Source organism: Dreissena polymorpha, chromosome 2, assembly GCF_020536995.1.
Source record: "Dreissena polymorpha isolate Duluth1 chromosome 2, UMN_Dpol_1.0, whole genome shotgun sequence".
Lineage (NCBI taxonomy): Eukaryota > Metazoa > Mollusca > Bivalvia > Myida > Dreissenidae > Dreissena > Dreissena polymorpha.
Genome location: NC_068356.1, coordinates 8,515,855 through 8,527,047, shown reverse-complemented (window position 1 = coordinate 8,527,047; position 11,193 = coordinate 8,515,855). Strand labels below are relative to the sequence as shown.

At 39.1% G+C, this 11,193-nt stretch overlaps 3 protein-coding genes across 3 annotated transcripts in view; 1 reads left to right on the top strand and 2 right to left on the bottom strand.

Moving 5' to 3' along the window:
- Positions 1–11,193, top strand: part of LOC127865788 (uncharacterized) — a 230,492-nt gene that overhangs the window by 80,536 nt on the left and 138,763 nt on the right. The window lies entirely within an intron of this gene.
- Positions 1,607–4,199, bottom strand: LOC127865671 (uncharacterized). Its single transcript, XM_052405590.1, has 6 exons — positions 4,175–4,199; positions 3,763–4,143; positions 3,532–3,718; positions 2,767–3,131; positions 2,187–2,683; positions 1,607–2,128 (listed from the first exon to the last, which is right to left on the bottom strand). Exons 1-6 carry the CDS (start codon positions 4,197–4,199, stop codon positions 1,607–1,609), a joined length of 1,977 nt encoding a protein of 658 aa, XP_052261550.1.
- Positions 6,132–7,866, bottom strand: LOC127865781 (uncharacterized). The gene is made up of 2 exons (XM_052405741.1): positions 7,699–7,866; positions 6,132–7,259 (listed from the first exon to the last, which is right to left on the bottom strand). The coding sequence occupies exons 1-2, from the start codon at positions 7,714–7,716 to the stop codon at positions 6,345–6,347; spliced, it is 933 nt and encodes a 310-aa protein (XP_052261701.1). The 5' UTR covers positions 7,717–7,866; the 3' UTR covers positions 6,132–6,344.

The window sequence follows — 11,193 nt, the reverse complement described above, 5'->3', positions numbered from 1 at the left end:
AGGTAACTATTATAAAACGTTCTTTTTTAATGCATATTGATTTCCCTTCCATACATTTAGTTTTGTCCATGACATAATTATACTCATGAAAATATGTAATAACATATAAATTGAGCTTCTAATAAATCACAATGCAAAATGTCTTTAAAAAGTTTTCTTGGTAAAAAAAATTGCTTGTTTACAAAAGATATAAAGATTAAAACAGCTTTTAATAGGCAATATATACATTTCAATTTATTATGTAAAGAGCTTACATTGTGCTTGTTCGCTTAGTTTTATGTTTCTTTTTTACAACAGAATTTCAGTCATTTTATGATTGTCGCAAACTTTTTCTTTCACTTTTGCTGGTTTACCAGTACCTAGTGCATGTACTTATGCCAGTAACTTACAACTTCCCTATTGCAACCAAATATTTACCACTACAACATATCTGGTGCTGTCACCAGTTATTTACCTCTTAAGCATTTTGCATTCCATGAATGACAAATTTACAGTACAGACAAGCTGCGGAAGCCTAAATTTAACATTTGACCTTTAATTGTGATTTTGAGGAAGGACAGAATGGACACAACTTTTTATGATGGTCACTTGTGGTAAGACATTACATGATAGCACAATAAATGACAAAATTGCAGTCCTGACAAGCTCAAATGCACTAAGATAAACTCGACAAAATTGACCGATTTCCGCAAACAAGTTTGACAAATCTGAACCAAACATGAAAAAGGGTTTTGGTAGATTGTGCTCTCCTTTGGGGTCAAACACTACTTAATTCTACCTTACTTTACAAATCCAACAGCAACATTTTTTGTTAGCACACTTTATATCTGCTATGCTACTTTATAAGAATACTAAAATGTACCTAGGGTATGGAAAATACGCTTAAAGGCACCTGGTCATATTCGGGGTAATGTTTAATGTTTGGAGTAGGAAGACATGAAAATATGTCCAAGTCTTCCCTGAAGTGATATAGCAAATTAAGTTTCATCAAATTGGCATTTTTAATTCCTGTGATCAGACACAGGAACATGGTTATTTTAAAAAAATGACATATTTGCAATAACACCAAGCCTTTCCCCATAGCCTTGAAGCAGTGGCACAGTTGAGCCTCGATTTAAAAACAAGGGTTCCCCTGTGCCTTAATTTCAATTCAGTAGTACCCCTGTATCTTACCTTCTTGTAATCTTTGTGAAATCTTTTAGGTCCAGAGTTATGTAGTAATTAATAACAGATAAATACAATTCATTAAAAAAAAAAACACAATGGCAAACTTATGGTCTCAGTCCATGTCTTAACAAAATGGTTAAGGCTTGAACTCCCAGACAATAGATGGAGCAGAATGAACTCACAATATGTTCACCCTTAAAGCAAAGGGTATATTCAACTTTGATAAAATTTATCTTGCTCCAAATCCAAGGATTTAAAAGTCCATCCAATAGGTTTAACACATAGAAGTTAGTATTAGTTTGACATCATCATCATAATCATCAATCCTCTCTGCGCCATCTGGTACTTGAGGCGACGGCAAGGGAGCGCCACTTTGGTCTGTCAGCTGCTGTTGCGGGTGCTGTCTGCAGAGTGAGGTCTCGGTTCTTGAGTTCTTGCTCTACGTCTCTTTCGGTCGTCCACGGTTTCTTTTCCCCTGTAGAGTCCATCTCAGTGCCACCCTGGGTAGCGATTCCAGTGGCATTCTGCAGACGTGGCCTAGCCATCTCCATCTCCTCAAAGCGATGGTCTCAGCGATGCTGTTTGCGCCAGCTCTTTCACGCAGTGTCATGCTTGTGATCATGTTTTGCCAGAAGATTTTCATGATCCGGCACAGGCACTTGTTCTGGAAGACTTCCAGTTTGCGCTCGATGGTAGCAGTGGTCTTCCAGCACTCAGACCCATAAAGGACGCTCAGCACGTTGCTCTTGAAGATGCAGAGCTTGGTGTGCATGCTAAGACTTGTGGTCCTCCGGATGGGCTTCAGCATCACGAAGGCTTGATTGGCTTTGCTGATCCTCGTGTTGATCTCCCTTGCACAGTCTCCATCTGTGGTGACCTTGCTGCCCAGGTAAATGAACTCGTCCACATCTTGCAGAGGCTGGCCATTGATGGTGATTGGGTCGCCCAATCTGGTGTTCTTCTTATGACCAGAGTCTTTCCATATTGACCCGGAGACCTATGGTGCTTGCAGACAGTGCCAACTGTTGTGTCTTCTGCTGGATGTCCTGGTTCCTGCTAGCAAGTAGCCCAATATCGTCGGCGTAGTCCAGGTCATCTAGCAGCGAGGTCAGCGTCCACTGTTTTCCTTGCCTCCTTCCCTCTGTGGTGCGGCGCATGATCCAGTCAATTGCCATTGAAAAGCGGAGCGGCGAGAGGATACATCCTTGCTTCACTCCAGTTTCCACCTTGAATGGTTCAGTGAGCTGGTTGTTGTGGATGACTCTGCACTCAAAGTTTTCGTACAGGGACCTGATGACCTTGACAAGTTTCTGAGGAATGCCATAATGTCGCAGAATCTTCCAGAGGGAGTCTCGGTGTAGGCTGTCGAAGGCCTTCTCGAAGTTCACAAAAACCAGGTAGAGGGATCCATTCCATTCATGGGACTGCTCAAGGATCTGCCTCGGGACGAAGATGTGGTCGATGCAGGACTTGCCTTTCCTGAAGCCTGCCTGTTCCTGGCGAAGGATACCGTCCACTGTTGTTGTGATGCGTTGGAGGATGATGCGGCTGAAGATCTTACTGGTGAGAGATGTGAAGTGATGTTTCGCCATTTGTTACAGTTCCCCAGGTCTCCTTTCTTGGGCAGTTTGACGATGGTACCGGTCTTCCAGTCGCTTGGCGCTTCTTCACTTTCCCAAATCTTTTGAAGAATCTGGCAAAGAAGCTGCGGCGTCACTGTGTCTGCTGCTTTCAGCATCTCAGGGCACACTCCATCGTCGCCAGAAGCCTTCCCATTCTTCAGCTTATGGATGGCTTCATTGACTTCCGTTACAGTGATGTTGCCAAGGTTGATGTCAAGGTCCTCTTCAGCTTCAGGAATGTCGGCTAGGGTTGGTGGATCTGTGTGGTTTAGGATGGACTCGAAGTGTTGCTTCCATCTCTTCAGCTTCTCTTCTTCCACAGTGACAGGAGTTCGTCTACAGCTCTCACGGGAAGGTCATGGTGCTTGCCGTAGTCGCCCTTCAGCTTCCTAGTGTTCTGGTACACTGTCTTCATGTAATTGTGCTCGGCTGCTGTCTCCGCCTCCTCTGCCAGCCTCTCCTCTTGTCTCTTCTGGCTGATGTCTTCACCACCTTGTCTTTCTCACTATATTCCTTTGAAATTCTATCCATAAGTCTTTGTCTTCTTTCTTCTATATGAGACCACGTTGCTTCTGAGATCCATTCTGTCTTCTTGCTCTTTCTAAAGCCTAGAACTTCCTCTTCTGTCTCTTTAATTACTCTATTGAAGCCCTCGATGGTCAGTGCTGCCTCATCTTCCAAAATACTAAATCTATTCCCGAGGGTTAGCCTGAAATCTTCTTTTACTTATGGGTCTTTCAACTTGACCACATCGTAGCGTTGGTTTTTGATGTCTCCTGTCTTGGATTTCCTGAGCTTCAAAGTCACCTTGGCCACCAGAAGACTATGGTCGCTGCCGATGTCTGCATGTCGCATCACACACACGTCCTGCAGAGAGTGCCTCCACCGACCATTGATGATGTGGTCGATCTGGTTCTGGGTCCTGCCGCCTGGTGATGTCCACGTTAGTTTGTGGATCTCCTTGTGCGCAAACAGGGTCCCTTCTGTTGGCAGAAGTTGACTAGTCTCTCCCCGTTGTCGGTGATCACACCCACTTCATGTCGTCCCATGGTCCTCTCTCTGTCTTTGTTGTCGCAGCCAATCTTAGCATTGAAGTCGCTGAGCAACATCAGCACGTCGTGTTGGGGGATGTCCTCTAAAACACTTTGAATGGCGTCGTAGAATGCATTCTTGTCCTCTTCTTCCGCGTTGTCTATTTGTGCGTAGCCCACAACAACAGACAACTTGACGTACTTGGAGTTCATCCTGACGTACAGCAGGCGCTCGTTCACAGGTTTCCACTGTAGCACGGTGTTGGCCTTGCTCTTGCTGATGATGACGGCAACTCCTTCCCGGTGGTCGTTGTCAGTTCTTCCTGACCAGATGATGACTTCTCCGGAACTAACCTTCTGCTTGCCAGAGCCAGTCCATATTGCTTGTTACTCCCAAAGGGTCTGGTTGTATCGGTTCAGCTCACCCACCACTTGCGCTAGCTTTCAAGTCTGGTATTGTTCGCACGTTCCAACATCCAACTCTGATCCATCGCTTTAGTATCAAGAGTTCTGCTATCGGGGTGGGGACGACCTTGTGATTTTGACATCTCACAATGAAACTAAGTGGGACTTACTGAACGACAGACAGACATCCTGGGTGTAAACAATTATTTGAGAAATATGTTTCAGATCATCGCAAACTGTTCAATCAAATTTTAATTGCGACATACCGACAAAGTGGTGACTGTTATGCTCCCATCTTTCAGGAAACATAATAAATATAAATAGAACCCTGCTTTTTTATGGCTAGAAGTAAACACCCTCTGTTAAAGATCTTAAAACTGATTCAAACTTGCTTTTCCTAGAATATGGTTTGAAAATATGCGAATGTAAGCTTGCCAAAAAGTATTTACAAACTATGGTAATGTGACAAAACATTATTTGGCATGGTCTATGGTATAACAATTTTCTTAATTATGAAATAATTTCAATATTGAATGTGATGCTTTTTTTATGGGAAATGAAACAAACCAGGTTCAGTCTATTTATAGATAACTGGATACCATAATTGCTTCTAAAACTAAATTGGGTATAGGGAATAAACTCTGCATGAATTTGAATATGAGAAGAATAGTACAGGAAATACTAAGTCCCGAGTCAGCATTCATGAAAGGGACATCTAACAAAAGACAGCTATATCCCTTGCAAAGATTTGTTAAACTTGCAGTGATGACCTTCTTTTTAGCCAGCATTAATGACTTCTGGACATCTGAATTACATTCAATTTTCATGAAATTCGCTTGATCTGTTTAAGGAAATATGAAGAATGTGAAAATCTTTCAATGGCTTAAGATATGAATCGTACGCAAAAACGTAGTTTAACAATCTACTTTCGAGAGCGACTGACCAGGTGCACATCCAGAGCAGAATCTCAATGACCTTATTACAGTAGGCAAGTTCACAAAAAGTCATAAACGGATATGAACCAGACATTAATATAAATTCTCTAATATTTGTCCTTAAAGTAGGACCTTGAGCTGGTAGAATTGAGGATTGCCTACACACATTATCTTAATGACCTCATCCTTTTACAAAAGTTTTATGAAATTGCTTTATAACATAAAGGATATGAAGCTGCCAAAAAAAGGAGACTTGTACCTTTGACACTGACGTATTGCCTTGACTTCAAGCCATTAGAATTCACTGGTGCCTTTTGCACATTCTCTCTATACCTTTAACATTTGAGGAAAGCTTCATGAAAAGCCTTCAAATGTATCAGATATGGACTGACTTGTGCCTTCCACAAACTGTCTCAATGCCCTAAATATTGCAGCAAAGTTGCATGAAAATCCTCAATTAGGTACAGGACCTCTGGTCAGTTATGAAATGAGAAGCTCAAACTTTTGACCTTCAATATACCTTGAGCCCACGTTACTCAGGTTTTCCACACATCGTTCTTGGAATGGCTTTAACATTTTAACAATGAAAAACCTTCAATCATACAAGTGACTTGTATGATTGAAGGTTCTTCATTGTTAAAATGTTGAGTGATATGCTGCTGACAAAAAATGGAGGCTCAAACCTGTGTACATCCAAGCCAGTGTGACCAACTCGTGGTCTTTTCATATTGTTTAAATGCCCTTAATATTTGATGCAAAGACCTTCAAGAGGGCAGAGATGGAGCTAACATGTTGATGAAGGCTCAGAATTTTGACATTTAAGTTCAACCTTGACTAGCAGGACTTACTTGTAACTTTATTGTCCTTAAAGAGGTATGACAGACTGACAGATGCAGGGTATTCCTGTATTCAAATTACCTTTTGTTGGAGTGTTAAAAAACAGTTTATTTTTGTCAAATAAACACATCATGAACTATTACAATCTTTTAATGTTCCTGGTGAAAATATAACAGCAAACATTGAACATTGATAATACAATACACCCTTGTTACACTTGTAAACAACAAACTATTATCAAAAATTCACATTTTCTTGTTATGTTAATTTATTTTGTATCATCTTTCCAATGTCACTGCAAATTTTAATGTCAGCACTGAATAATTGTGGGCCTAAAGTTTATATGCTTATTTATTCGGTCCCAGACGCCAGCCAAGGTAGAGCTCCTTGAACTTATCGAAGCCGGACAGGACACCTGCACCTGCCACACCTCTCAGGATGTTGGCCCCAGCACCCTTCATCAACGACATGAATCCCTCATTCTTCAGAATCTGCATTGTGCAATCAATGGCTCCCTTGTATTTGACACCCTCACCAGACCTCATCATCATTCTTCTTCGGATGGTGTCAACGGGGTAGGACACCAGACCAGCGCTGATTGTTACAACGTAACCAAGAGCGAATGATGCTAGGAAGCTGCCACCATCACCAATGATGATTGGTTTCAGTGTATCATAGAAACCGAAGTAGCAGCCTCTGTAGATAACAATACCAACGCATGAAATGACGAAACCACGGTAGAGTCCAACTATACCATCAGATGCAATGGTCTTCTTGTACACATCAATCATGCCATTGAATTGACGCTCCCCACCTTTCTTTCCAGCCTTGGCATCGTTGGCTAAACGTGTTCGGCAGTAATCAAGAGAGTAGACAAAGCAAAGGGACATCGCTCCAGCGACACCACCAGACATTACATTCTTGCCAAACTTCAGGGCATAGCTTTCATTTTTGGCGCTGCTGAACATTGCCTTGATGTTATCTTTGAAGGCAAAATTCAAAGCCTGCGTGGGAAAATACCGAATGCAGTTGGCCATGTTTCCACGCCAGAATGGAAGAAAACCCTCATTCTGAAAGGTTCTCAGTGTGCAGTCAATGACGCCCTTGTATGGCTTGTCCAAACGTCCAGTTCTAATCATCTCATCTTGGTTCTGGACAAGCAGCTTGACTCTTTCAATGGGAGCAGCAGCAGTTTTTGAGATGATGGCTGCAGAACCACTAAGCGCAAAGTTCTCCACAAAGGAGATTTTGTCACTTGCAATCTAAAACAAGTATGTATATATTAACAAAAAATATCATGCTGTTTAGTGTTGATAACACAAAAGATACTAATGCTTTTTCAATGTTGGTAATATGTGCCTATTATAAATGACATTTGATACATTACCCCACCCACTCGGTCACTAAACCATGAAGGTCGAGATTATATTGTAGAAGATCTCTAAATGATAAAGTTTAATTTTTGCACCATAAACGTTATTTTGTTAGTATATTGCCCAAGATTGCCGAGTCATCACTGTCGATCATTAAATTATTATCCACAAACGAACGTAACAAGTTTGTCTCATTTGACCCCCGACAGGTCAGCACCGGTTGACATTTAAAAAAAAACAATTTTTCACATTGTTGTCCATCCTGTCATAGATCTATATTCAAGTGAAAGTTTATTTTAATATATTTATAATATTAGCAATTACTTACCAGTGCTGGTTCACCCATTTTGATGAAGTTCAAGTTATTGACGACAGGTAATTCGTCGAACTTGGCGACTGACCGGCTTCTTCAAGAGGAAGAGTACCACGTGACGCAACGAGAAGTCCCCGGATATGTGCAGCTCTGCGCAGACTCGCTGAGGTTCGGCGTGGTTTTAAAAAAGGCTACTTGTACGCTGGGAAATTCAATAGTAGACTTCAATTTTTATTTTGCAAACAGAACATATAAAAGTAACCACTCTATCTAACATCTGACGAGATCTAGAGTCAAATTAACATGCTTAATGATCGTTTAATTTACCATCCAACCCTGAAAGTACAAAATTACTAAGTAGAATTAATTTTTAATATTAAGGAACCTGGTTCATAAAATGGCCTTTCATAATTTTCTTATCATCCGCAATACCAAAGGGAACCCTTATATATCCAGGTAGGTCACAAGCTGCTTGTAAAATTATAGGAATAGCATTATTCTGTTCGCTGGCAATATAATTAGACATTTTCAAAGTACGCCGTCTACGGTATATAGAGGTGCCAGAGCGTCATGGATTAATAATGTGAATGGAACTTTGTAGAAAATGTTATCAAAACACAATTTGAAAAATTTCAAGACGTTTTTTTAGGAATAACAATTATAAAAGTGTTGCATAGGAGTGTTTTTTAGTGCATTAGCCTCGTTTCGAATTACAACAAATGGCTTAAATTGACGAACTTAATTTTTGCAAAACTAGCATATGTCAATAGGCCTACGTGAAGTGTGCTACAATGAATCGCAATGGTTAACACCGGATTCAGGAGCCGTCGCCACATGTTTTTCTCGCCACTAAAGATAATATATTATCATATTTTAAAATAGGTTAGTTAGGATTGTGATTTTGTTAGGAGCTGAACATGGGTGTGAAGACACGACCGTCATCTCTTTGTATATGACCCTGGAACTCGATTGGAACCGTATTTTAAAATGGATGGTAATCCCATAAGCATTCAGGATATATTAATGCAGCTCGCTGAGGTACTGTAAACGTGACAATCATCATGAGCGTTTTAGCATATCATTCTCAGTGACCAATGGCCATTTTTGCGGACTTGTTTGACAAATATTGTCACGATAAAAATATCAATGTTTCCAACTCCAGACGTTTTTAAAAGGGAAGCGTACAACATGGATGTATACAACGAAGTTATAACCGGTTAACCACAAACGCATGCATGAACTGGCTTCCTAAACAATTTGATCCAATTGATATACCGGTTTAGCCTCTTTCTTGTATATTCACAATCGTGATACATCGACTACATGTCCGGAATCAATAAGCAATACATCGGCTGCTGATCCAGAGTGGTGTATTCAGTCACTTAAAGGCTTATTTGATTTATTTTTCCGAACAAGTGGATTTTTTTTACAAAAGCGATTCATTTAACCACCTCGATTTAACCATCTGCGAACAAACATTCAGGACTCATTATTGTGTATTACCTTGTATCATTATATTATTTGTACACCAAAGTGTTTTATTTATTTATTATTATTATTATTACATTGTATTATTATTATTATCATTATTACTTCTGCTATGCTAATATTATTTTTTATTACCATTTCTATCATTATTATTATTATTCATTATTATTATTATCATATTATTATTATTATTATTATTATTATTATTATTACTATCAATATAGTTAAAGTATAAGTACCCCGGTAGTTGCATCTATCTTTTTAAGTAGATTTCGTAAACTTTCCAAAACGACGACTAAAATTTACATCTTTACAGTCACCTTTATCTATGTAATTTTATACTCTAGGGAAAGACCCCCGATAATGTTGTAGAACTTTAGGTCCACCCCTTTTTCCATATTATATTTTATGAATTGTTATTCATTTCTTATTGTCAATTAGGAAATGAAATATGTTTAAACTAAACAAAACAAACATTCTAAAAGGCATGACAATTAAACGCGAACAGATACATATATTCCTTTGTTGCTGACTCATTTAAGGGTTTTTTCTATGACTCTTTTAACATACAAATTAATTTTGATGCAGTGACTTCAGAGGTTTGACGCGTAACGTCACGTTCACGTCGGGTGACGTTACGTCATTTAATTGTATTTACTTTCGGTATTGTCAACAGAAGGAAACGCTATGTAAAATTTGCTGTATAATCGTTTACTGAAGAAGGCCTGTGGACGAAATATTTAATAAAAGAGTGACTGTGTCAAGATTTAATAATTTCCTCCCTCTGAAGATCCAATATATAGAGAATTTAATTTTAATTGTCGAAAGAAAAGTTTTCGTTTTATAACAATCTGGGACACTTAGTTTAAGTGATTGATTAAACATATAAATTGATATTTTTGGAGTCAGGGCCTCTTTCGGAGCATGCGCATTACACAACGCAGAACCTGATTTCAATAAGGCCGGGAACCTTATTGAAGAGTTCGACTTTTGAAGGTACACACAGAAAATGAGTTATCTTCCTTTTGTATAGTGGTCACAGTATACTAAATAGTTTCCCTATATAATTCAATGTAAAAGCGACAACTGTGAGCGAAAATAAATGCAACATTTTGCACATAGCGACCCCCATAACCATACCTTTTCTTAAAGGTCATTCTAAGCGGAATCGATTTATGCTATAACAAAAAAAGGTCATGTTCTATCCAAGAAAGAACTTGACACGAATCAAAATCGACTGTTTTTGCAACTTTTTGTCGGCCGTTTCTTAGTGGAATGTAACCTTTTTCAGTGCAAGGCTTTAGTATGGTCTCCAAGTTTATCATATTTCAGGGATTCGGTCGTGAACACATTTTTATGTCCTACCATTATCTCCGAAAAATAAAATCCGGATAATAGTTTAAAGTGTAAAACATGCCTTCGAATCAACTATGATATATTTTTAGAGAGTACAGCATGAAACGATTATTTAGTATATTGTAGCCTAATCACAAGCTGCTTATTTTAAGACGCGTTTATTTGAAAAGACAGGAGCAAGATAAAGGAATTTGTACTGCGGCTTCCTTCATTTAAATAAAAGATCTATTAAAATAATTGCCCCCATAGTTACACACGCTCGATCGCACATGTTCACACACAAAATAAGGTCGGTCGGGTTTTGAAACAAGCGACTTTTTACGCCTTAATCAATGCCCCAAACATAAGAAGAGTAAAGAATGAAAATCTTTTATATGTCTTTTATATGTTTCAATGAGGAATTAAAGCATTATCCAAGATATTTAAAAAAATTATATAAATGCGAGTAAACATGGCTGTTGTTAAGGCGTTGGTGTATTTCATGAAGATATTTGTTTTTGTTCACCCGACCAACCCTAGACTTTTTATAAGTTTTCCAGGTTTAATTTTCAATCATTGTTGCATCATTTGATAACATTCGCTAACTCAACTTTGACTTATACAAATGATTGAATGCTGCAAAGAGATTCGGAAGATTTCAGCGAATGAATAACGTTATTATTGGAA

What these genes read in the sequence shown, in the direction of transcription:
- LOC127865671 (XM_052405590.1), bottom strand. Translation starts at nt 4,199, where the DNA reads ATGGACTGGCTCTGGCAAGCAGAAG. An exon ending in CTGGCTCTGGCAAGCAGAAG is followed by an intron (nt 4,144 to 4,174) that starts GTTAGTTCCGGA and finishes TCATCTGGTCAG; the next exon opens with GAAGAACTGACAACGACCAC. An exon ending in CTGCCAACAGAAGGGACCCT is followed by an intron (nt 3,719 to 3,762) that starts GTTTGCGCACAA and finishes GGACATCACCAG; the next exon opens with GCGGCAGGACCCAGAACCAG.